Below are 25000 nucleotides of genomic sequence, written 5' to 3'. Positions count from 1 at the left end.
AAACAAGAATTGTGAACCGGTAAACTGTTAACAGTCACTCGGAATGGGCATTACAGAACTCACACAGCACTACCAAATCTCAAAAAAGCCAACACCATCTACCTATTAGACGAACCGCCATCGTCATCCCATACGTCAAGGGGTTGTCCGAGGAGTTACGACGCACATTGAAACAACATGGGGTGGGCACTTTATTTAAACCATACAATTCTCGGTTTTCACATGACGTCACGACCGCCAGTTGGTGCCCCTAAACAAAGAAAAGGCGGCCATGTTGGTGCCCCGACCAAATCCTCCGGGAATTTAACTCTATTATTATGTAAACGCTTCCTTTTGTTTTCGTTGAAAAACATGGCTGTTGATCACTTGAGTGAAAACCAGCAATACCCTCAGACAACTGTTGTCGTTTCCGAAAGACCCACAGAAACAAGAAGACACTTGTGGCCCCATTTATCGGGTTACGTGCCAAGGGGTGGACTGTGGCAGCTCGTATGAGGGAGAGACCGAGCGGACTTTGAAATCGAGGTTCGCGGAGCATCTTAGACCAAGCAGCTCTTCGTCTGAAGTCTCACAGCACATACACAGGGACTACCCTGGTCATAAGGTTGAAGTAGAGGTGTTAGACCATGAAGATCGTTGGATAGAGCGGGGCATCAAAGAGGCCATCTATATCCGGGTTCATAGGCCGGACTTGAACCGTGACACTGGAAGATACCTGCTCCCCCACATCTGGGACAATCTGTTGCGGTCACGTGTTGATAAATCACGTGACTGTTAACAGTTTACCGGTTCACAATTCTTGTTTTTCATTTATATGTGAACAAGCCTCCGAGAAGGAGCCGAAAGCTCGTACGCTTCAACTTTCTATATGTACTGTGTATAAGTTTTTAAAACTAGTTTAATAGTATGTTTTCACCAGTACAGTGTAACATTCATAAAATGTATATATTGTATTGTATTTTTGTAACCATTGACAGCCACTATATCAAATTTCTGAGCCTGCGTGAAACAGCCGGAAGTCCGTGTTTCGCGGACTTCCCGCACCCTTGGAAGTGGCCAGAGTCCGTGTTCTTGGTGTTAACCAAAAGAAAAGCGGACTCTGGGGACGAGATTGTCTGGGATTTTGATTTTTACGCATCCGTACTGCGCAGCCCGGCGTGTTGAACTCGTCACGGCAAGTTGGTCTGCGAGAACTTTACACCGAAAAGACGTAGTGGTAAGTACGAGTTTGTCAAATGGAAATTGCGTTTAATTTAGAACTGTCTCTTTTAGTTTAAAGCTGTAATAATCATATACTAACAATCCTCAAGTGTTAGGTAAATAATCTGGGAGGTTTTTAAGCCTGAAAAGCAGCTTAAAATGTGGTTTTCTGAAGACCGGAACTTGTATTTTACGCTTACCAAAATACGTAGACCACGACTTCGAGAACGCGTACAAGTTGTACTTGCTCTCGTACTCGCACTCGTTGCCGATGCTAACATTCTCTAATACTTAACCTAAAACGAAGCAACAAGGGCTAATTTGCAAGCAAACAAAAGAACACTAAAATGACAGCTATTTTGGAATAAGGAGTATAGCCCAGAGAGATTGATCTTATCGATGGAAAATACCATAGTTCATTAGATAAGGCTTACTTTGACAGCCACTAACCTCCTTCGCCTGACATAAAATAGGCCTGACTATATGGGCCCAGTCCTTCTTCGGCTCCAGTGTGGGCGGCTATTTCCACTGAATAATTCGTGTATACAGTCAAGTCTCGAAGAGTGAAGTTAGTGGGTGGAGGGTCTAAATAATCCACTGCCCTTTTCTTTCTTCGTGCACTGGGGCCCTTGATTAGAAGTTCTTGGTACGTGTAACTTTCTGCTTTCACATCTTTCCACCGAAGCATATAGCCACGTAATTTCCCGTTTAGAGATTCCTGTGGTACCGGTTGCCAAGAGATCTGAATGGAGTCAGCCGTGACTTTGATAACCGTTAGATTTGTAGGCGCCTTATCCGGTGCTGCATAGGAAAAAAACAAAAGATAGAGTAATGACCAATAACAATAATTACTAGTAGTATTTTTCTCCACACATTTCGACACAAAGCAATAGCACGAATCATAGTTCTCGGCGCTTTACTGAAACCATGTCAAGACGTACAAGCCCTTATCCTCAAATTTCCGTCTTACTGGAGATCGTTTCTTACTCTACCCTTCTTCTTCGAGTGTCGAACGCTCTTCAATAATCCGATATTAAGAGAGATGTCCGGGGGGGGGGGGGGGACTCCCAGGAAAATTGAGTTGGGGTGTGAGGCCCGCTTCCTGAGACCCTTACCCTATTTCACACCAAAATCTGCGATTTTTCCTACCCTATTTCAGACCTGACCAAAAATTTGATAACTCTACTGATTATAGTGTAATTTGAACTGCTAGTTTTCTACCCCATATGAACCATGTGAGCGTTAGCCCTACTTATGGAAAATTGGCGTAACAATTCGAGAAGGGCTTTGTTGACGGCCTTATCGCCTAATGACGAAGAAGAAGCTTCTTGCTATTTCAGACCAAACCGGCTAACAAACCATACCCTTTGTTACCGCACATACCTATATAGCCCATATAAGGGAGTACCCCCCCCCCACCCCCCCCGGAAGATATGTCCAGGATTGATCCTAATTAGATGCATGCAGATTTTGATAAGTGTCACGATTTCTCTCCATTACTTATATCCAAAATTAGAATAAATACATAAATAAATAAATAGGTGATTACTGAAAATTCTCTGCGCTGAGTCCCGCATTTTCTCTTGGTTGCATTGAGGTGACTGTTACGCGATAATCACCCAAGCGGCTTATTTTTCAAAATGGCCGTAAGCCGTTTGATCGAGGTATCAGACGAAGAAATTAATTGTTTTAAAGAAAGCGCATATTTTTCAAATAATCTCCTACGTAATTATACTAAAACAATTATTCACCGATATTCACCAGGTGTATGACGACCGCAGACTGCAGACTGCCTGCAAATAGCGCTAATAAAAAGTATTTAAGACTATGCACCCATTCCAAATGGCGCTGATAAACAGTATTTAAGCTTAAGTCTCAGCACCCATTTTAAAACGGTTAGCTTTATATAATTATGACTTAGGGCTAGTCTGCAGTATGCGGTCTGCTGTCTGCAAGTTGCAGTCTGCAAGTGTCAGACACCAATATTCACCTCTCGTTAGGCGAACAATTGTTAAATATACCCGATAAACGTCTCAAAGTGTCCTCCTAAATCTACCGTTCGAGTAAGATTTCCCTAACTTTCAACCTCGTTCTCAGGTTCCCTCTCTAGGCTTCCCGCCCCAGCCCAGCCCGTTGCCTGGCTTTCAAATCATACCAAAGCAAATGTTCACTGGATTGTCGTAATAACATACTTGAAGCTTAGACATAACGGGACACTGCGTGCATCTAATTTGGGTCAATCCACTACTTGCACAACTCCCATAATATACCTCTTTTACCCCCCTTCCCCCCACCCCCCCCACACAAAAAAAAAAAAATCTGCATAGGCATTGTTTTCGACTTCTCTTGGGACATTTTCATGTGCCAGGAGAAATTGCAAACAATGGTTATGCAAAAGTCTTGCGGGGTAATAGAGGTGTATTATGGGATTGTGCAAGTAGTGAATCCTGGACATAAGTGACAACAAGGAGAAACAGTGAGTCACCCGTGACCTTCTAAGCGAATGTACGAAATTAGTGCAACGAAGAGCACAAAAGGCAACATGATAACGTTGCGCGATACATTCACTCGAAGATGCATGAGACATGCGGGTTCCACAGAGCTGCAACGTGGTATGAGAAAAAACCTGTAGGTATGTTAGAGGAGAATAACGAGTACCAGGAGTCCATGAGCAGAAGCCTCTCTATGCACTATATCCTTGAGTCATCCTTTGCGGGTATCTTTCTATTTTTAGAACCAACACTTCAGCAGGAGACCTACATTTACACCAATTTGCACAATTTACATACATTGTTTATTGCTACTTTCGTCTTCGTTTGACAATAACTTCATTCTGATTGGCCATTCTAAGCAGTGCCGCCTAGGGGCAATTTGTTCTTGTCGTTATCAGGGTACTTTTCCAAAAACATTTTGGTTATGTTTTCGTACTTGCTCCTCACTGTCTCCCAGTCAACTCTTTTGCCTGCTTTTCCGACTTTATAGCTTAAAACTACATGCAACAACGCATTTATTTTGTCTGTCCACATAAAGTTTTTGTCTGCCGCCATGTTTGATTTGCCTCGAACTACAACGTGATTGGCTAAAAGCACTAGCTTAACCAATCACAACAGAGAGTTAAAAAAAGCCAATCAAATACCGCGACTGGTTTCAAAATTTGCACGTGTCCATGTAAACACCATTGCGATCTGTAACAGAATTTGCACTGTTCCATGTAAATAGGTACAAAATTCGTCCGTGCGGAAATTTGTCCCGACCCGTGTAAACGTAGCCTCAGATTATATTTTGCAGCAAGTTTCTTATCATTGGTTAAATTAATTGGCGTAGAGTTTCTTTCTTTTAGTATTAGAATTTCTGTCTCAATGATTACCCGCCAGTTTTTTCGCTAGCTTCAGCTCGAGCTCCTAAAAGTTCTTTCCGTTTTTACCAAAGTAATAAAGTTTTATTCTACAAAGAGAGTTGGACTTGCTGGCTACGCTGCCTTATCTCGGCTAAGGTTCCATATCGGTCGAGATGACGGAACAAAGTAAATGGTCCAAATTATATTGATATTGTGATCCCGGGCGACACTAGAGTGAAGGAGAAAGAACATGAAAAGCTCGAGAAATATGAACCACTGAAAGAAGAGGTTGGCAAAGCTGAGGGGGATGAAGAAAGCGTTGATGATTCCAGTAGTGCAATAGACCATTTTCGAATTCTCACCGCTGGACTGGAGTTAGCATGAAATGGAGGCTAATGCGGGCAAATCATTTCAAATGCAAATTAATTTGCCCGCATTAGCCTCCATTTCATGCTAGATTCAGTCCAGCTGTGAGAATACGAAACTGGCCTATAGCAAGGTAATGGGTTCAAATCCCGTTCAAGTCTGGATTTTTTTTTTAGCTTCCTTTGCAACAAATTAAGGTGCCCCTGCATGTGATCCAAAAAATCACTTCTTTTTTTTCTTCAGACTTAAAAGTGTGTTTGCTTGTGACACCTGACTTGCAAAAAGTTGAACTTTGATTTTTATCCAAAGGCCGTTTACTTTGAGCGCAAGTTTTGGATTTCACGGTCCGCAATTAGTTACCTTCAAAACTGACCGATTGGACCTTAGAAGGTTGGATCATGGGAAAAGTGACGTCAAGGGCTAACTAGCTTAAAATTTCAGAGTGTGAACGCAGCTTATTAGTTTAAAAGTCTGAAAGACTAAAACTCCCGTGCTGCATATTAATTATGCGGCGTACACACGCATCGCATTCTTAAACTAGTGAGCCTTTGACGTCATTCTCTCCTCGATCCAGCTCTCTCAAGAACTTAAAGTTTGTAATGGCTGACCATTAAATAGGAAAATTACAGTTAAAATAAACAGGTGTATTTTTAAAATCAAGGCTTAAAACTTTGGTGACTTGGTGTTCAGTTTTGGTCACAGGGGCACTTTAAGTTTTCAACTAACCTACCATGATCTTTCCTACTTTCATTTCATTGTAGATATTCTTATTCTTTGGCCATTTAAATATAAGTTTGAGAAAAACAACACACAAAAAGCGTTAACAAACACTGTAAAACGCATATTATTAGCTTGACGTTTCGAATGCTACAACATTCATCTTTTTAGTTCAGAAGCAATATTCCGTTAGGAAATACGAACTGTATTTAAATCTAGTAGAAGACTGGAAACAAGATTTAAATATAGTTTCGTATTTCCTAACGGAATATTACTTCTGAAGATGATTGTTGTAGCATTCGAAACGCCAAGCTATTAATATGCGTTTCACTATGTTTGTCAGCGCTGCTTGCGTGTTGTTTTTTTTTTCATTTCACTCTACCGAGTACGGAGTCCCAAGATATATGGCATGATATATTTTTTTAATGAAGAGAGAAGTTTTGTCGTCTTCTGTGTTGATGGCTCGAAGAGTGAGTGAGAGAGTAAAGATTTATTTACCGACTAAAGCACTAAATAGCCAAGGCTAGTAAACTTGTGACCTATAGGACTCTGATTTCTATAAGCAGCCCGCTTAGCTCAGTTGGTAGAGCTATTGTAGCTTTAACTATAGACAATTATAACAGTCTTTTAATTACAGACTATATCTCTTTTGGTCTATAGGCAGATACGTGTCCCCAACTAGTTTACACCGTGTGCAGGCAAGTTAATTATCGACACGGTAATAAAGTTATTATCATTATCGTTATCGTTATCGTTATCGTTACCGTTATCATTTTCGGTGACGTGGAGAATTAAACGAATATCGAGGGATGTTACCCCAGACCCAAACCCCTCTTGTCAATGCTCGGTTGTGACGTGTCCATACTCGATAATGCACCTCTCACTTACAGTAAGATATCGAGATACGTTTTGGTCCTATGCTAAGATAGTTTACTTACCACCTTCGGCAGTCTTCACTGAAAGACCCGTACTGGAAATTGACGGGCCTTTACTCGTTTTTGCCAACACCGTGATCGTGTACTCTGTATACTTGCAGAGTTTAGGTACTGTGACATTCTGACCGTCATCTTCTTTGCCGTCTGCCACTGGGAAGTCATTAGACTTATTGCACGAGTTACCGGCATTCATAACCACATTGTAGAGGATAATTCTTCCATTTCGATGCTCTTTTGGTACAGGGAGCCAAGCTACGCTTATTGTTGTAGAATTATGAACGTATGCAGTTATATTCACAGGTGGACTACTTGGTTCTATTTAGGAGGAAAAAAAACAAAAGTGTAATACAAAAGGACAAACTTAGTATAATTAGTGATGACCAATACTGTCAGGTGGATAATGTCCTTTACGCCAAACAAGAAACAAAGAGACAACGCAGCACATCTAATTTACCATGCATGGGCCCCTTCCAAGGAAGACACCTGATTGGTCAGTTGTAAGAGCCTATTTTGCTAATTGTAAGACCTCGCGAATCCTGAGTAGTTAAAGCCTTTTTGAAGGGAGGGTGCAATGCTCAAAACTGTCTTTTTAAACGAACTTTAAACCAAAGCGTTGGCCCCACCAACGATTGGGACTCACTAGAAAGTCACTAATACCAAACTAGTCGATAACATCAGTAAGGGCGCGTTTGATTGACCGTACTCCGGAATAGGAATACGTGGAATAGAAGTTAGAAATCCTTCGCTTTTACGGAGATTCACATTAAAATTGTCAAACTTCCGCTAAAATTCTATTTTAAGCATATCTTTATTATCCTTGTTGCTTCAAAACGCCAGACATACCGTTTTAAATCATCACTCCACGTATTCTTATTCTGGAATAGGGTCAATCGAACGCACCCTAAATTGGTTGTGTGACCATGGACACGACACCAAAACCACTATCACAGTACGACGTGAAGCTTAAGGAGATTTTGAAAAGGCACCTGTTGGAATAGGGAAATATTCGAGTAATCCTGTAGCTAGTCCAGACTGCTATTTTCACTGATCTCCAAGACATGTAGCTTGGCTAAGTGCATTGCTTGTTGTATCATCAAGAGGCCCTTATTCAAGAGTAAGAATCTGGTATCTGGTTTGTCCCAATCAGCGTCAGAAAACTGTCTACTTTTAAACCAAGTTTTGCGGGAAAATGACCAATTGACTAAATGTTGTACCCAATTCAAATCTCCCGGGGATAAGATTCTTTGTGTATTGTATTTGCATTTTAATGTAGCATTCACATTTTAATGATATAGAAATACCTGGAACAAAACGTTTATTACCAAAGGGTTTGAATAGGCCATTTACGAGTCGCTGTTTGTCTCGGTTTCGAAGTGAGTCTTGGTGCTCAGCTATTGAAGGGGAAATGAGTTTGATTTGCATAAGAATAAAACACTTATTTCCATTTGAAAGGTTGTGCACCAGGACTCGCTTTGAAACTGAGGCATGCAGCCACTTGGAAATGGGTAAAACATTGAGTTAGCCGATTTGGTTTATTGTTTATTTTCCCGTGAAACTTGGTTTAAAAATAGCCACTTGTCTGACGCTGATGGGTTCCAAGCCAATTTGGGTAAATCTTACTCTTTGTATCATATTTTGTTTTGTTCTCCAATCACAGACCGCGTCTGGAAAGCTAGAGGGTCCCTCATGTATTCGCTTGCCTCATTCCCTATTATACAAAAGCTATTTGCGTCAGACCAACAAGCAGCCCTAACACGTCACGCCCACGAAATTTAAAAGTCAAAATAAGCGATTCTAAAAATCACTTTTACCGATAAATTTTCAAAAATAAAGGGTGATGTAGCAGCTCTTGTAACGTATAAACGTGATTGGCTCGCTAACCTAGCCAAAAACAAAAGACTAAACAGTTGAAACAATGACTTAGACTTAAAAGCAATAGAAGCTGCTTACAATACCAAACAAAAGCCGGTTACGAGAGCTGCTAACTACTGAAAATAAAACACTCGGAACAAATTTGTATGCAAGCCTTATTTCCTCTGGATTAAACTTACTTCCCTCGTCGGTGTGGCTTGTGATGTTGAAGCTTTTATTTGCAAATGATGTATTAGTGAACGCCGTGACTTCAATCCAATAAAACGTGTAAAGAGTCAGATTCTTGAGGCGCACGGTGGTCTTGTTGTTACAGACGAATATGGAGCTATAGTTCATGGAATGTTTCATGCAAAATTGCTGTCCAGCCGTAACATTAATGGCTGGCGTGCAGTTTGAATTCACAGAAACTCTGGGTGAGGTATCGTTCCGACGGTATCGAACTCTGTATCCTACGACACGGGCATTCACCGGACTCCAGTCGATTGTAAGGCTTGAGGAAGTTCTGTTGGAGACTTTTAAGTCCGTCCGAGCTTTAAAATAAAATCAATCAATTAGAATGAAACTGGTTAAGAAATCTCTCAGATTAAGTGATCAAAGTAAGTAATGAGAACTGCCTGATTATAACTGTTTGCCATTCAGAATTCGTTGATTGCACTCATGTGATAAGACGGCCATGTTTGTGCCAAAACAATAGTAAAATGTAGCTTAAGTTTTGCATAATAATAGAGTCAAATTCCCAAAAGACTTTTTCGCTGTTGTTCTTTCCACCAATAGGGAGCTTAAGGACGCGCGTTTGAGACGCGGACGGCAACCGGAAGACAACATTTCGCGCGCCAGGACAATGGTGTCTCCCAGATTTTTATACTAATCATCTCTAATGGAGAAAAGATACTTAGCAATATAAATGTAGTTGTGTGGAGACAAGTTAAAAGGGTACACAGCTCATTTCCGGTTGCTGTCCGCGTCTCAAAAACGCGCGTGCTTAAGCTCCCTTATATGGCCGCCGTGACGTCACGTGCAATCAAAGAATATCCATGGTTATAATTGAGCCCGCTGTACCATGAAAAATCAAGATGGCGGCCAGACTAGGCATATTGGCGGTCATAACGAAATATTTCTGAACCACTGGTAGCTGTCATTTGATTGTCCACTAATTAGAAGGCAGTGTGGCCCAGTGGTTAGGGCGCTTACCTTGAGAACCACAGATCCTGGGTTCAAGACTTGTTGAATTTGTTCCTGGTAGTCCCTGGTTCAACTTCTTGGCTGCACTAATAAATATCCAACTGGTTTGCCTCCGGCCAGGTGGAATTCTTAAAGCTTGTTGTTATTGTTCTGTCGTTTCGTTGATTGTGTTTCATTAGCTTTTATCACACTTCAGGATTTCACCCACAGCCTTAGAGGATACGAGCACCTTGTGCAATATTGTGAACAGCACTACACGAAAATACTGCTCACTGAAGAATTTACAACCCAACGCTGTTCAGCAACCGCGGAATTACCAATAATGAGTATTTTAGTGATCTGAAAATTATCGAAGCCTTTTTATTTCTTATTTCTCAAAAAGGACGCGTTCAATCCCCAGGCGCATATACAAGGCTAAAAAAATTGTCAGTCCTGGAGGTCAACACAAGACTTTTTATAAGAGCAGCTTCGCTTAACTCTTAAGCAAGCAAAACGCTACAAAAAAACGGGTTTTTACGATAAGAAGGACGAATCTTTCGAGTCCAGTGTTTAACGGCGGGACTCTTACAAAACGAAATATTTAGTAACAAAGAATTTTCAATTTTCCTTTTAAAATATAGCCCGCTCCATGGGTAACAACTACATCGAAATAAGTTGCCCGCTTGTTACCAAGACAGCGCAATCTCGCAATTTGCAATATTCGCACTGGCCTCGTGTTCAAATTTGAAGGTTTCTATTGTCGTTTTGAAAGCTTGCATTTTTGTTAGGCGCGGCTACGAAACGACACAAATTTGTCTTCTGTATGAAAGGGCACTTCTATTGGCCTCGAGCCAAGACGTTTAACTTTCCCCACTAGCCTTCATAACAGGCGCCGAGCGCACGAGAGATCAACGGCAACTCTACAGAATACTACACAGTCTCAGTGCGAGTGTAACAATAAGCCGGACTTTAAGATTTACGACAGCTAAGTCGACGATAACATCACCTAAAATGGTAACTTTGCAATATCGTAAGTTTTTTGGGATCGGTCCATCTCGCTCGCGTCGTACAATGTGGGCGAAGTATCCTAAAAATAAATTGGTACGAGCGGTTTTAGAGTAACAATAGAGAATTAATGGTTCACATTTGTACGCACGCATTGTCGTCAAAACCTCAAATTTGGTGATTTCACGTCGTTGTCACTCAGAATGCCGCAAAAAGCGTGCCGCACGTGCAGCATGATCACTTTTGCTCTTTTAACCAATGATATTAAATTTCCAACCTCGGATAATGCATTTCTCGTGCTCTGATTGGTTCACTCATTCCAATCTCGGTTATCAGCTCATATACCTTAGTTTGACCTTATATGGTAAATGATTGCGCTAAGCGTTGCTAAGCTAAAGCGAAAGCGAAGACAAGGTCTTTCACGACACCGCATCAGTTCTCATTAAGTTCTTTCGATTTCGCTCGGATTGGCTCGATTTTTTCGCTCGGATTTCGTACTTTCTCAACTTTGGAGTTCGAGGAATTTAATTAAACAATTATTCCACTCGCGCTTGTTGGATACGAGACTGGTTGGTTATTTACCATCTCATATCCAACGTCCACTCATTGAATAAAATTAACAAATAAAGAAGCCTTGACTGTGCTCTGTTCTGTTGTAAAGAACTCAGGAAGCGGCTAGAGCACGAAAGAAGTGTAGGGGGAAACACGAGCCGATAGGCGAGTGTTTCTTCTTACCTCTTGAGTGCTCTAGCCGCTTCCTAAGTGCTTTACAACAGAACAGAGCACACTCAAGGCTTCTTTATTTGTTTTGCGATAAAGAAAAAGTAATTTTCTTCAAAAATTCTACTTTATTTTCAAAGCGCGCGCTGCTTGTGGTGAACTGAGGTGTCGTCAGCACAGTGCTTTATACTCTGATAAAGCACGCTAATTTCGACCAATCAGAGCGCTTGTAAGAATGCTTAAAATTATTTGATTGGTTAATGAAACAAAGGCTTCCCAAAACATCAATCAACTGGAAAGTGGCTTGACCGAAATCACACAAAATTTGAATATATGGAAAACAAGTGCCTCAATGTTCGGTTTCAGTCCGTAAAAAACAGCAAAAAAGTAAGTAATTAAGTTAAGAGAAAACCGGCCGAATTGTTGCCCATGAAAACCTTCACGTTTCCGACATGACAATTGGAAAACAAACTGTTCATTGCTTGCGGCTGGAATCTGAAAACCTGTTGGAATTTTTGTAAATGAAGAACTCCAGCGTGAGGACTTTCTGAGCTTGAAAGAACTGCTGGACCGGGCGACGGCTGAGGTCTTCCATCCAAAGCACTTGACAGAATATCTGAGCAAGCCTTTAACTGACAGCTTCAATAATACCCAAGGAAACATTCGGAAATTCATCTGCCATTTCTGCGGATGATGACGTGAGCTTTCGTTTGTTCCGTGCTTTGTACTCTCATAAAGCACTCTGTTTAAACCAATGAGAGCGCGCGTTATATAGAAACTTTATTATAATTGTTAAATACTACTGTCTTGCGGCGTTTTATTCGCCGTCGCCGTCGTAGATCTCAAAAGCAAATTTCCCTATCATTTGTCTACTCCTTTGGTTAACGTCGGTTTTAAATGACGAGGCGAACATTAACGCATTAATAAATTAACTCGTATTTTTTCCGTTTTGGCATCGCTGTCAAAATAACACTTACCAAGTCAGAACATTCTGGTTTTTTGCTTTTTTGAGCGAGTTCCAATATTTCGTAAGACTCGTTACACGTTTTGTTAGGGGTATAAAAAGGCCAGTTAAAATAAAGACCTTTGTATACAACTTACGCCACCTACATTTTCTAAAATTTCAGGAAATTTCTTGCTTTATACCAGGAATAGTTTGTCCTCTCGTAATTTAGAACACAAAAGTCTGTTTAAATCGCTCTTGGCAAGCTTTTATGTAGCCTGCGTACCAGGCGTCGAAAGGGGTAGGGGATAGGGGATAGGGAAGTTCCGTTTTTGCCCCTTTTTGCGCCTGCCACACAGGCAAGCTTTTATGGAAAAGTAACCTTTATTGTCAAAATTTTAAAATGGAAATTCTTTTTTTTCGCAGAGTTAAGGTCTTATAACGGTTTTCAATCGTCTTATTTTCAAAAGCGTTGAAAAAAGGCAAGAGACGGTTACGCTGAGAGACTAAGATAAAGCTTTGTAACAAACTGTTTACTTCGGGTTTAGCTGGGGTTAGTACATTCAAATTCGCTGTCGTCATTCAGCCATGTTGCAACTGCAGGTCTTGACAAAAAAAAATGGCGTTAGTCAATTGTCCGGTGAAGCAAGAGTTCAAGTTCCAAGTTCAAGTTCATTTTATCACATTTTTTAATTACAATACAACAACAATAAGAATAAAAATAAGTAAAAACAGGGCTAACTGTACACTGAATTAAATATAACAAAGAAGAAAGTCTGTAGCAGCCAAAGGAACCAAGCGTTCGAGTTAATGGTACTACCACAGAACGCTTACATTTGGGTGGAGGTTATACAGTACTTATAGAAAATAGTTATGAAGCTCTAGCTAATATAAATTAATCACATACCTAACTGTTTCGCAAAAATCACAAAAACCCTTTCTGGTCCGTCTTTTTTTCCTTTTTTCATAAACCAAGAAAAGAAAAATAAGATAAATGCAAAGCTAGCGCTTGTTTTTATTTCGAAGTCAGCCAGGGTTTTATTGCACCCCAACTGAAACATGCATGCGGCCAGACATTTTTGCCGAGCTTTCTCCGGACAATTAAACTAACGACAGCTAGATCTTTGTGGGTACTTAAGAAAACTGCCAGTCATAAATTAAGGCCACGGGTTGCTTCCTCAGTGACTATCTCTATTGTTTACAAGCTTAATGCAACAAACTGCTGAATAAAGTCTTAACGCTAGAAGCAGCTTCTTTTCGACTTCTGGGCGTCCCCTAAGATCGATATTTCCTCCATTTTTCTTTTGACCAAATTTTCGGCAATACAAATGAAATTGACTTGAAAAGTTTGGTTTGAAAAATCGCTTTTTAACTTTGACAAAACAAGTAAGTTATTTGAAACGCGTGATGTTAGATCTTTGCAATCGAAACTTGAAAATGACTCTCTCACCAAATGACCGATCTTGTTTTTGAAAATTCGACGTAGGACCATAGAGAATTTTTTCCTAGAAGATGAGTACAGAAGCAAGTTCACGGACGATAAGATTCAGTTTAAAGTCACGTTCGACAGATCATACTAACGTTAAGTCGTAAAGTCGAAAAAGAATCGTTTTTCTTTTAATAACGATTATTCCGCGGGGAAGAGAAAAAATGTCTATCATCCTCGATCGTAATGAAAAACATTGATCAATTATTTATAACTTGCAAAGCATACAGTGTCTTATGTATGCATAAAGACATATTATTAAAGAATGTTCGGGTTAAATTGCAGTATCTTTGAATAAGTCTTAAGTCTTCCAAATCGTCGCTTTAGTGTCATTATTAAAGCAGGAAAGATAACTCTTTAGAGGACAGATAATTAATCATTCACCCCAAGGGTTAATTTTTTGCTAAGTCACTATCCTTAACTATAAAACCACCATTATTTTGCATGCCTTTGGGTTAAGTTTCTTTTTATCACAAAAATATCCATGTATTTTTTTCAATGTGTCAAGACTAAATTAACTTCCTCATCTTTTGATGAAGTGTAAAAAGTGTTGCAAGATACGAAGGAATACGGCAATCCGCGATGCAAGAAACACCCCCAATAAAGTACTTTCGCTGGATTACTTTCGTTTAACTTAAAAGGATTGACGGAATTTGAACAAAATTAAATTCTTAGCTTAAGGGCGTTCGTCTAAAGTGAAATTCACAGGGAAGTCGTATTCTTAGCGAAGCTCTGTATTCCATAGCACTGACAGGTCTTGCTAAGTCTCGAGCGTTAATTAATGTGCTCTAATTTAAAGGCAACAACTACCTCATTTATTGGGTTCCATGGGTTTTACTGTTGTCAAGGAGAAACTATGCATCTTGATAATAGAAATAGTGTGAAAAACGTTTGTGGGAACTAACCTGGAATCCACAAGGAATTGGTGTATTGACTTATTGCCAAAATACTTGACAACGCGATCTGCCAAGAGAGACAAACGAAAAAGAAATGAAAAATGCAAGGCAATTGTTGATGGACTTGGAAAGAAAAAATCCACAAGATCTTTACCAAAGCAACAATTTTTTGGTCCATTCTCCAGATGACCTTGTTCTCTGGTCTCCGCATCCGCTTCGAAGAAATTTAAAACTACACTTCCTTTCTTGACCGGCCCACACCAGCAGGTGTCATTTTGTAAATGAGCTCTTCAACGCTATTTTAAAGTCGCTCCTTTGTTAAAAGGTGCTGTAAACTGCCACAGGCCTTCTCAGACAAAATTATTAGGGAGATCGTCGAAGGACATCCAGTTGTTCCGATCAGCCTCGTTTTGCGACGCACTATAGGCTTTCAATGACACCTGAAAACTGCACGTTTAACGAAAAAACACAAGTTGGTCGCTGTCGTTGAATGCAAATGAGCATATTAACGGTGAAATTCTATTCATAAAAGTCATAGCAACTAATTTATTACTATAAATACCTTTGAAAGGAAATATGCTAACGAAAGAAGCCAAAGAGTTCCATTCCTATAAGGTTTAAATAGAATGCTTTTTGTCCCTAGAAGTCTAAGGGAAAATACGCCTGACCTTGGTCAGTTTTCTAACAGAAGCCATGACAGCTGCTAGAGGGCATAACCACAAACTATGAAGCTTATTGACTTTGGAAAGAAAATTAACTCTAGAATTTTCTATGTAACTTCCCTCGCTCTCGACAACTCCGCTGAGTGAAGCACACTGATGGGGTACGTGGCCAATAGTAAATTAAGGGCGCGTTCGATTGACCGTATTCCGGAAGAGGAATACATGGAATTGAAGTTAGAAATCCTTTTTTTTTTGCGGGGATTCACTTTAATATTGTCAAACATCTACTAAAATGCTATTTTAAACATAGCTTTTTTATTCTTGTTGCTGCAAAACGCCATACATAGTGTTTTAAATCATCACTCCACGTATTCTCATTCCGAAATAGGGTCAATCCAACGCGCCCTAACATTACCATCATGCTATCACAACAAAATATTCAAATTTACGTAAGCAGAAATTCAAGAACAACCTTTGGATAAAGACCGAATGCATAAATAGCGGCCAAAAAAATATTCTTTTGTTTATGTGCTAATTAGACTCACTAGCCTCGTTTGCGTGTACAAAATACAAAAGAAATGTTGCTTGAGAGCAAGGCTAGTGAGTCTAATTAGCACATAAACAAAAGAATACATTTTTGGCCGCCGTTTATGCATTCGGTCTATAGGACGTTTTCAACCGACCTCTAGAGACACCAATAACAATAGAGAAATGTACGACTTCTGGTGGACGAACAAAAGAAGCTAATGAGAGATCTTTTGTTTTCGTCCACCAACATGGCGGCGAGACGTCACGTGAAAATCTCCCATACAGAAATTCCGCGAAAAGGGAGTTTCGAAGTTATCTCTAGAGGAAGTCTCTTAAGAATAATAAAATAGTATATAAAAATCACACCTGAAATCAAATTTTTTAAAAGATTGATTTTGCTAAGAAAAATTACTATTTTAAAAATGATTTGAGTCATTAAAAAGATCGAGGCTGCCCGCATCCACAATAAAAGGCTACGACATTGAAGTCGACGAAAACGTCACTTCAAAATATAACTTTACACTATCGTACGTCTTTCGCATTTTTTCCATTTCGTTCACGTCGTGCAATATTAGCGAAGTCTCCTAAAAATAAACTGCATGGGTACGAGCGGGTTTCAGGGTAAAAATATAGAATGAAAGGTTTACATTTGTAAGCTGACGTTGTCGTCAAAACCTCAATTTTGAAGCCGTTTCACTCCGTTGTTCACGCAGTGAACCGCAAAATACATGCTAAAATGCGTGCTGCACGTACAGCACGGTTACTTTTTGCTCTTTTAACCAATAACATTATTGTTTTGTGGGGTTGCATTGTCGTTGTCGATATCCTTGAGTAAGGGGCTGTTTACATGGAGGTAGGAAGATCCTAGCACTAGGACAATCCTAGAAGGCGAAACAACTTTTCGTTTGGTTTACATGCAGGAATTTCTGTCTAGGTGGAAGTGGAGAATGAAAGCAAGATGGCGGGCGAGAACAACAACCATGTAATTTGGGTCCTTCTACCATGAAAACTGCCTTCGCTCGGAAGTTCCTGGTACTAGGGACAAAAAACAAACATGGCAGCGGCCGGGTGTTCACGGTTTTCAGCTGCCAAAGGTCGACTTTCGTCTGGCGTAGCCACAGTACGATTCTAATGACTCTGATGACCGCCGACAATATTCAGGACCAGTTTTGTTTCAAAGATACACCTCCCAAACGAGAGACACAAGGGAAAGTAACGAGCAATCGATCGACAGCAATGTCGAAAACGCTGCGAGTCAAATACATCGGAATGAGTTGAGAAGGAAGTTATTGAAGCCAGTAAGTAGAGTGCTAGGATCTTCCTAGGATCTTCCTAGGATCTTCCTAGGGTCTTCCTAGCTCACGAGCTTGACCATTAAACTAGTCTCAGTTGACAACTGACCGATTTTCTTTTCTTAAGAGTACCGACATTCTTGAATTCCAGGTGATCTAGTGACGTAATTCGGAGGACTGGGGAGAAAAATTTTAACGCCGTATCCCACAACCGCGCGCGGAAACAAAACCTAAGGCCGCGCGCAGTTGTGGGAAACTTTTATACGCCCCTTCTCCTGTATTGCCATAAAATGAAATTTATCTAGGCTGTAGAAAAGAATTAATGGATGTCAAGTACTACTTCAAAAGGTCCCAAAATATTTACAAGTCCGCGCGGATTAGTTCTAAGAGGCAATATTAATTAAAATGGGAGATAACGCGATAGGGCAACTAACTTTGCACCTAATTACATAATCATCTCACAGAGAACTAAGATATCAAATACTGTTTGTAATATGTAGAATGGCTAGCTAATACTCGAGTTGAATCGTAAACTGGTTCCTAAAGTTTTAAGATTCAACCACAGTTCTTGACAAAAAGTATACGGACTGCCGGGCCATACGGGCGGTAGGAAGCCACGATCTTGTGGCTGAGAGCGAAGCCACAGAAATGAAAGAACTTCTAAAGGAACTTATCACAAAAAAACAATTCCTAGCGCTGCATGTAGCTACCACTCATTTAGCCAAGAACGAAAGCGGATGAACATTACGTAGCCTATCGTAATACGAAGCATTTGACAGATTATGAAAGCCATTTCAAAATACAGCTTATTCCAAGAATCGAGGTAACTTGTCACAGGCAAACAAAGTTCGGTGGTTTCTGGTAAAACGCACTTCTTAGCCTGTCGAACCGTTTGAACGCGCCCATTAAAACAGAGCTCAACCACTGCTTAATTAACTGATTAAGAAAACCGCTTTCCAAGTTTGTTCCAAGTTGGGCAAGTGTGGCAGATAAAGGCAAATTATTTACGAAAAGAAGTGACCAAACGACAGCAACCGAGGCACAATTAAAAGACCACTTATCCACGCAAGACACAAGTCGTGTCCAGAAAAATTCTGAAGGTAAAAACTGACTACAGAAAACCGCGGTGTACGTTGGACCTTTCTTGAACAGGTTGCCCTTCGAGTTTCCGGCTTTGAAGTTATTAAAGCAAAAAAAGAGAAAACGAGGCTTCTGATTACAACAAGCTGCGACATAACAGCAATTTCCAGTCTACGTTCAGTTAAACCTTAATTAAAACACTCAAAAGACAACTTTCCCTTAGAGCTCCCTTTTTCGATTAAAACGTACAGATACAGAGAACCTAAGACTTCTAATTATAACAAACTATATGACATAACAAAAACTTACAGTTTCGCTGACAAATCTCTAAACTTTGGGAGGGAAGTTGGTTGCAGCTTATAAGAATGAGAAACAATATTAACTTACATCACACGGCCAACCTGAAAACGTTAAAAATGATTATATTTTGTTAGAAGGTATCCGCTTTTTGATTGGCTAATTCAAAATGCATGTTTCTTTCCTTTATTGAAAGATCTAAATGTAATCAATAGCTCACCAACCAAGTTTTCGCGGGCAATTAACGACTTTACGTGACAGCTACTTATTTTTTCAAAGTTCACTTTATGGCCTTCGTGCATGCTTCATAAATTGAACTTGCAAAAATGTCGGCTGCAAGTTTTACAACTCAGTTAGTGAAAGGTTTCTCTGTATACATAGCGAGTGATGCACGAGCGAGTGTTCGGCACGCGATCTCAACTTCTAGAGCAATCGATCAATGTGGCCATGCGCCACCAGTAAACTACTCTACCCCACAAAATCCACACACAGAAGATTTTTGCATACAGAAGATCTTTAAGAGCTTTTTTTTTGTATAATAAGCACTTATGCTCAGCTCATATAAGTAAATAAAAGGCCTTATGAAATACTTGCTTTTGTCAAGTTCACTTGTTTATACCAAGTCAGTGATGTATCGGTTTTGTGATGAAAGTTTAACGCCGTGTCGTTTTTTTTTCTGTCAAAGAGGCTTTCAAACGCTGCGTAGGCCGAAGAGTGGGCGGGGTGAATGCTGGTGACGAATTCACGCGTCAAACAGTTGAAACTGAGACTCAATCATTACTTTACTCGAATCGTTCAACTGAGGGAGACTACGAAAAAAAATCGTTCCTAAAAGAATAACGTCATCGCCCACATGTTGGTGGACGAAAACAAAAGATCTCTAATTAGCTTCTTTTGTTCGTCCATCAGAAATCGTTCATTTCTCTATTGTTATTGGTGTCCCTAGAGATTGGCTGAAAACATCCTATACCGAAAACAGATTCTTTTGCCGTCAAATACGATCATTCGGAAATCAAATTACTTTGTTGTCCCTGCTCTGAACAAATATCCGATTTCTGTATGCAGAACTGTCAAGTGAGTGGAATCTTGTGTGTCAAACAGCTGTGTAGACACATCATGCAGAGATCAGTTTCAATGCTGAATGCTGAGCAAATTTCAATACGGAGTTACCTTCCTAAACATCCGTTTTGTGTTTCAAATATATGCCATCTACTTGATAAGAACCTTCAGTTTTTGCAGCCAATCAGGCTCTACTCGACGAAAGGTGGAGTTCCACTGTCCCGAATATTTATGCACGAGCACGTACGTAAACTTTAATTGCCTTTGCGTGCGTAAATGAAATAGAGACTTCGCATAAAATTTCGCGCGTTTTGCGCGTGAACGCAAAAGTTAAGCCTCGCTTAAGCTGGAATTTTTACGCGCCTATGCGTACGTAAACTTTAATTGGCTTTACGTACTTAAATAAAACAGAGACGATGTATGAGGTTCAACTTTTACGTTCACTCGCGAAATTTTATGCATCGTTTTAATTCCGCAAGTAAAGGCAATTAAAGTTTAAGTACGCACAGGTGCGTAAAAATTCACGACCATGGAAATTTAACATGTTTTTACGTGAAATTGCAAACGGGGAATGGCCTCCTGCTGCTTCTCATTAAAGTACAAAAATTTTCTTAGTAATTTATCTTTCTCCTTGATCGTCTGGAGCTTAAAGGCAACAAATGAGCTAATATCAAACGAGCTTCTTCCATCTCTTGAAGAAATCCATTTGGCTAGCATAATGGCTAGAATTAGATCAAATAATTTAAAGGGGCTATGTCACGTTATTGTAAAGTTTAAAACTCGAAAATGGTAACGTGGATTTCTTTTACTGATAAAGTTATCTTTACATCACCAATAAGATGATTCTGAGCAAAAACAGCCTTTATCCGAGCGCAAGGAAGGATTACGTTTTTACAAACGTTGGCCGTGCGCACTATAAATTTCAACAGACTTAGAGTGTAATGTGAGGTGTTAGTTTTGTACCCCATATGAACCATGTGAGCGTTAACCCTCCTAATGCAAATGGACCCACACAAGGACAGAGAGAAACTCTGACCAGGGTGGGATTTGAACCCACAAAGGGTTCGCTTAGTTTATTTGAGTTTCTGAGTTTCTTCCGATCCTTTTTTTTCAGCCGAGCGATTACCAGTTGCCGTAAAAGCAAAGCTAAATCTCTCTAGCTAATAACAATTAGTGACGTCCTCGGCTTTAAGAGTCAGGTGTGCATAGTGATCGTTAATGGACCTCTTCAGCTTGTACGTTTTGTTTTCCCATTTAAGACCACGTGATGTAACTATAGGGAAACCGTTTCTCTCAAATGTCCTCTTATGCACGTGCTATGTATGCATAACTTATGAAAAAACCAAAAGGAAAATTCCCTTGGGAACATCACGTGGTCTGAAATGGGAAAAGCAAAACGTACAAGCTAAAGAGGTTCATTCTAACCGGCTCTCGCTTCTGAGTGGGCTGAGTTTAAGACGATGTTAACCTGACTTGCGAGTTCTTCTGCGAGTACTCCGTTTTTCCGCCTAAACAAAAACAAACTTCAACCTTATTTCATCTGGTTGTGGCCGGTCGTGCTCCGAGACCTACATCTAAATCTACAAGCTCCATCACTCGGCAACGCGGTGCCCTTCAGTTGACTTATAGTGGCTTTTTTTTGGCTTAAGTGGCCTCGTAAACCATAAGCTCTTTTGGGACATCACTTCCACGCCGGTCACATTTTGCTGGCGAATTCAAGCCCGACCACAGCAACGGGAAGTCCGTGTCCTCAGATCATACCAGAAATCGTATTCCAACTGCCACAACTCGAGGAGCCTTTTTGTGTGGTTTCGACCCGACTTCGTTGACATCCGCCCTTCGCTCTGTCGGCTTTCCAAATTACAAAGAATCTCACTAAACCAAATTTATGTTGTTTTTGAGGAAAGGGGAAAACCCGAGTACCCGGAGAAAAGCCTCTGGGAGCAGAGAAGAGAACCAACAAATTCGGCCCATGTTACGCCCAGTCTGGTAAGCGTACCCGGGCCACACTAGGGAGCTTAAGCAACGACGACGGCGACGGCACCGAGAACGTCATCTCAAAATATAAATTCGCGTCATTGTAATCACTTTGTGAACATGTCAACCCTTTTAATTTAATATGACAAGGGTGTGGTAGTTCCTCAAAAATGACATTGGTCGGAACGGCGCTCAATTTAGGGGAGAAAATGAAACTTTAAAAACAAATTGCGATTTTGAGATGGCAATACCACATTATATTGACGTCTAGTTGGGAGAAAATGATCGAAATTTCAATTCTTTGTACCCGCGGAACGTATTTTTTTGCGTACGTCAGCAACCCAATTCAGTGCAACAACGTCAATTTCAACATTAAAACCAATCAAAGTGAGACGGCAATACCACGAAATATTGACGACTCGCGCATAGGCAAAACTATAAGAAGATCGCGATACTAGCGTCAAGTGCTGACGTTCTCCTTAAAACCTCAAATTTGACTATTTCACGTTGTTGTTTTACTGACGACGGCAAAGAAATGGGCAAAAGTGAAAAACGCACGAGCAGGGCGTACAAAGCTATTGTTTGTGCCCACTAAATATGCAAATTTGTGACGTTTTCGTTGCCGTCGCCGTTGCTTAAGTTCACTATTGTTGGGTGGCGAGCGCTCCACGATGAACTACGCCAGCCCTGCTCCCCAGTAACTATGGGTGGTAAACAAGACAAATTTGTTTGTTTGTAGCTCCTGATAAATTCGCGATAACTCTACTTATTAAGGGCCCACTGACGTATTTTTTGGGGTGCGTTGCTAAGGATCTAATGGTTAAGTAATTTGAGAGAATTTGGCATTATTTTGGTCAGTTTCCAACTTTTGTAAACCAACGACCCTAAATATGACGTCACCATGTCACGCCCATGGTCACGTGACCAATAAAGGAAAACTATAAATTTGTCTACGTCCTACGCAATTTGGGTATTTAATCAGTGGTTTGAAAATTTGTATTCAATTTTGCATCCAGCCAAGCATGGTTTTCTTTTTATTTTGAAAAATGTTCTTTTTAAAGAGATAAACGATACTGAAATACCCATAATATTTTCAAAAAAGATGATTTGAAAAAATCAATTCTCAGGTATTTGGGGATGAAACGTGCAATATAAAAAAAATTAATGCAATTTAAAGACTGCCGGAAATTTAGCTTTTCCTCAAACCAGAAGTCATTTCGTTCACGCATGCGCAGCTGATCTAAGAACGAGGGCGAGGAAGGGCGAGGAAAAACCTTCGATGGAAGCAACAGTAAGTGCAGTGATTTTTGCTTGTGAGTGAGTTTTCTTGTCAGCTCATGATATGATGACGTCAGTCACCGGAAGTAACATTTCAGTTCCTTAGCAACGCGCGAAAATCCGTCTGTGGGCCCTTAAAGCACCAATAAATATACGAGGTCAGTGCCCTAAAGCTCTGAGCCATATGTAATCATACCAGCTAGCGATTGTTTGAATAAATAGAGTCAATCTCATCTTCACTTACCTCAAAGTCTCATTTGATCTCTCGTGACATCTTTTTAGCTTTGGGTCGATCTCAGGCACCGGCTAGAAAACTAAATACAAACTCCAACAAGAATCAACAACCACAGGGCATGCAACTTCCTTAAACTAGGCGCGTGAAAACATCCATCACCCAAGAGTGAGAATTACCTAAATTGGCCTAGTCCACATCAGTGTCAGAATAGTGTCTATTTTTAATCAAGTTTTGAGGGAAAATACACCTTATTCCAAAATGGCCGCTGATTTATGCGCATACAAATTGGCCCTTATTACCTCGTTCAAGATAAAATATTCTTTTGAATTTTAAGCTTAAGAACGAGGCATCAAGGGCTTATTTGAATAAAAACAAAAGAATATTTAAATGCCGGCCATTTTGGAATAAGGTGTGTAAACAATACACCAAATCAGCTAACTCGAAAAACCCTTTGGAAGACGATTTCCGTATCATTTCAATGTGAATGCTACATTACAATGCAAATACAATACACAAAAAAACTTAGATTGTCGAATCGGGTACAAAATTAGCTGATTTGGTCTATTGTTTATTCCCCTGCAAACTTGGCTTTAAAATGGACACTTTTCTGGCGCTTATGGCGACAAAACTGATACCAGATTCTTACTCTTGGTTCGAATTACGGCATCTTCACAGATCAAGCTATTTTTGAAGCAAAATTAATGATCATCGAGCTCCAATTCCAAAAGTAAACGACTAAGGATTTCGATTGGCACGAAAGCTTTGCAGTACTAAAAATACAGAGAATCAGCCTCGAGTTTACCGGAAAACGTTAAGCTAAAGCTTTCGTCATTTCAAAAATAAAGACAACTTGTTTGATTTTGACAATTTTTTCGTCTGCTAGCTGCAGAGGCCGAGCAGCTTCTGAAAAACAAGTTAAAGAAAATTTATAATAAGCAGGAGCCCGATTAGGATGACTAGGAGTGTATAACTTCATTTTAGTATCACCCAACTAGTGGACTAATGCAAATCCTGCATTTTGATTGGCTACGCTAGTAGAGGACTATTAGTAATAGTCCTCGAGTAGCGAAAAGCGTGACGCTTTCTTTCGTTTTATTCCCAAATAAATGTTTCTTTAAGTTGCATTTGCTAACTTTATTATTGCCTTTTCTGTCCGACTAGTTGGGTGATACTAAAACAATTAGACCCTTCGGCCTCAAGGGCCACGGGTCCTAGTTATTTTTAGATTGATTTCACCGCGAAAGCAGACCCTTCCAGCCAATCACAAGTGTTGCATGAGAAATGATTAACCATGGGATTGAGAATTGTCACTCGTGCAAGCCAAATCTAATAAAAGATCTTGTCTAAAAATAGATTTACCTGTGAAAATGCCGTTGCATAGACCTCGTATTGGAGTTGTAGGTAAGGTAAAAGGTAAAGTCTGCGTACGAGCCAAGGAATTTTGTATGTCTAAAGATGACAAAGAAAAAAAAAAGAACTTCGGTTACGTCTTGAACATGTTTACACCCTAAAAAGACTGTTTTTGTCATCTTCCATTGTTAAGCCTACTCACTCGACAACCTTTTCATAGCTCAATGCAAAAATCTTGTCCGTCAAAACTAATTCAAAGGGCAAGTTTTACTGTTCGGCGCATGTTACACCTTCAGGCCAGGGCTAGCGTAAAGCCGTTAGTACCTGTTGATTTTTTTACTGAACCAGATGTAGTTTATTCAGTAGCAAATACGTAAAAAAAGATACATGAAATAAGTAAGAGACTTAAGAAAGGTTCAATGCCCCCTATAGAAAATAAGTAAGAAGCTAAATTTATCTAGGAGGCAGAATAAAGAATTTTATGTATAAAGGAAAAAGTCGATTCAGGGAGGCACAAGTGTAAAGATAAATACCTCTTATGGCATCGCTTTCGATGGTGAGACAGAAAATGTTAAGCGCGCTTTTGATTGCTCCCAGCGAAAAA

At 40.1% G+C, this 25000-nt stretch overlaps 1 protein-coding gene and 1 pseudogene across 1 annotated transcript in view; both read right to left on the bottom strand.

Annotated features, from left to right (window-relative positions):
- The window catches only part of LOC138049397 (protein sidekick-1-like), a 50442-nt gene extending 35020 nt beyond the window's left edge, over window positions 1-15422 (bottom strand). Inside the window, exons 1-6 of the mRNA XM_068895649.1 lie at window positions 15201-15422; window positions 14793-15085; window positions 14648-14705; window positions 8607-8957; window positions 6559-6870; window positions 1651-2001 (exon numbers count right to left, since the gene is read on the bottom strand). Of these exons, the coding sequence (XP_068751750.1) occupies window positions 1651-2001; window positions 6559-6870; window positions 8607-8957; window positions 14648-14705; window positions 14793-14849 (1129 nt within the window). The 5' untranslated portion in view covers window positions 14850-15085; window positions 15201-15422. The remainder of the gene's footprint in view (window positions 1-1650; window positions 2002-6558; window positions 6871-8606; window positions 8958-14647; window positions 14706-14792; window positions 15086-15200) is intronic.
- An 8503-nt stretch (window positions 15423-23925) lies between these two features.
- Window positions 23926-25000, bottom strand: part of LOC138050187 (uncharacterized) — a 13944-nt pseudogene continuing 12869 nt past the window's right edge.

The sequence above is a fragment of the Montipora capricornis genome, chromosome 5, assembly GCF_036669925.1.
Source record: "Montipora capricornis isolate CH-2021 chromosome 5, ASM3666992v2, whole genome shotgun sequence".
NCBI lineage: Eukaryota > Metazoa > Cnidaria > Anthozoa > Scleractinia > Acroporidae > Montipora > Montipora capricornis.
This window is presented reverse-complemented; position numbering and strand designations above follow the sequence as displayed.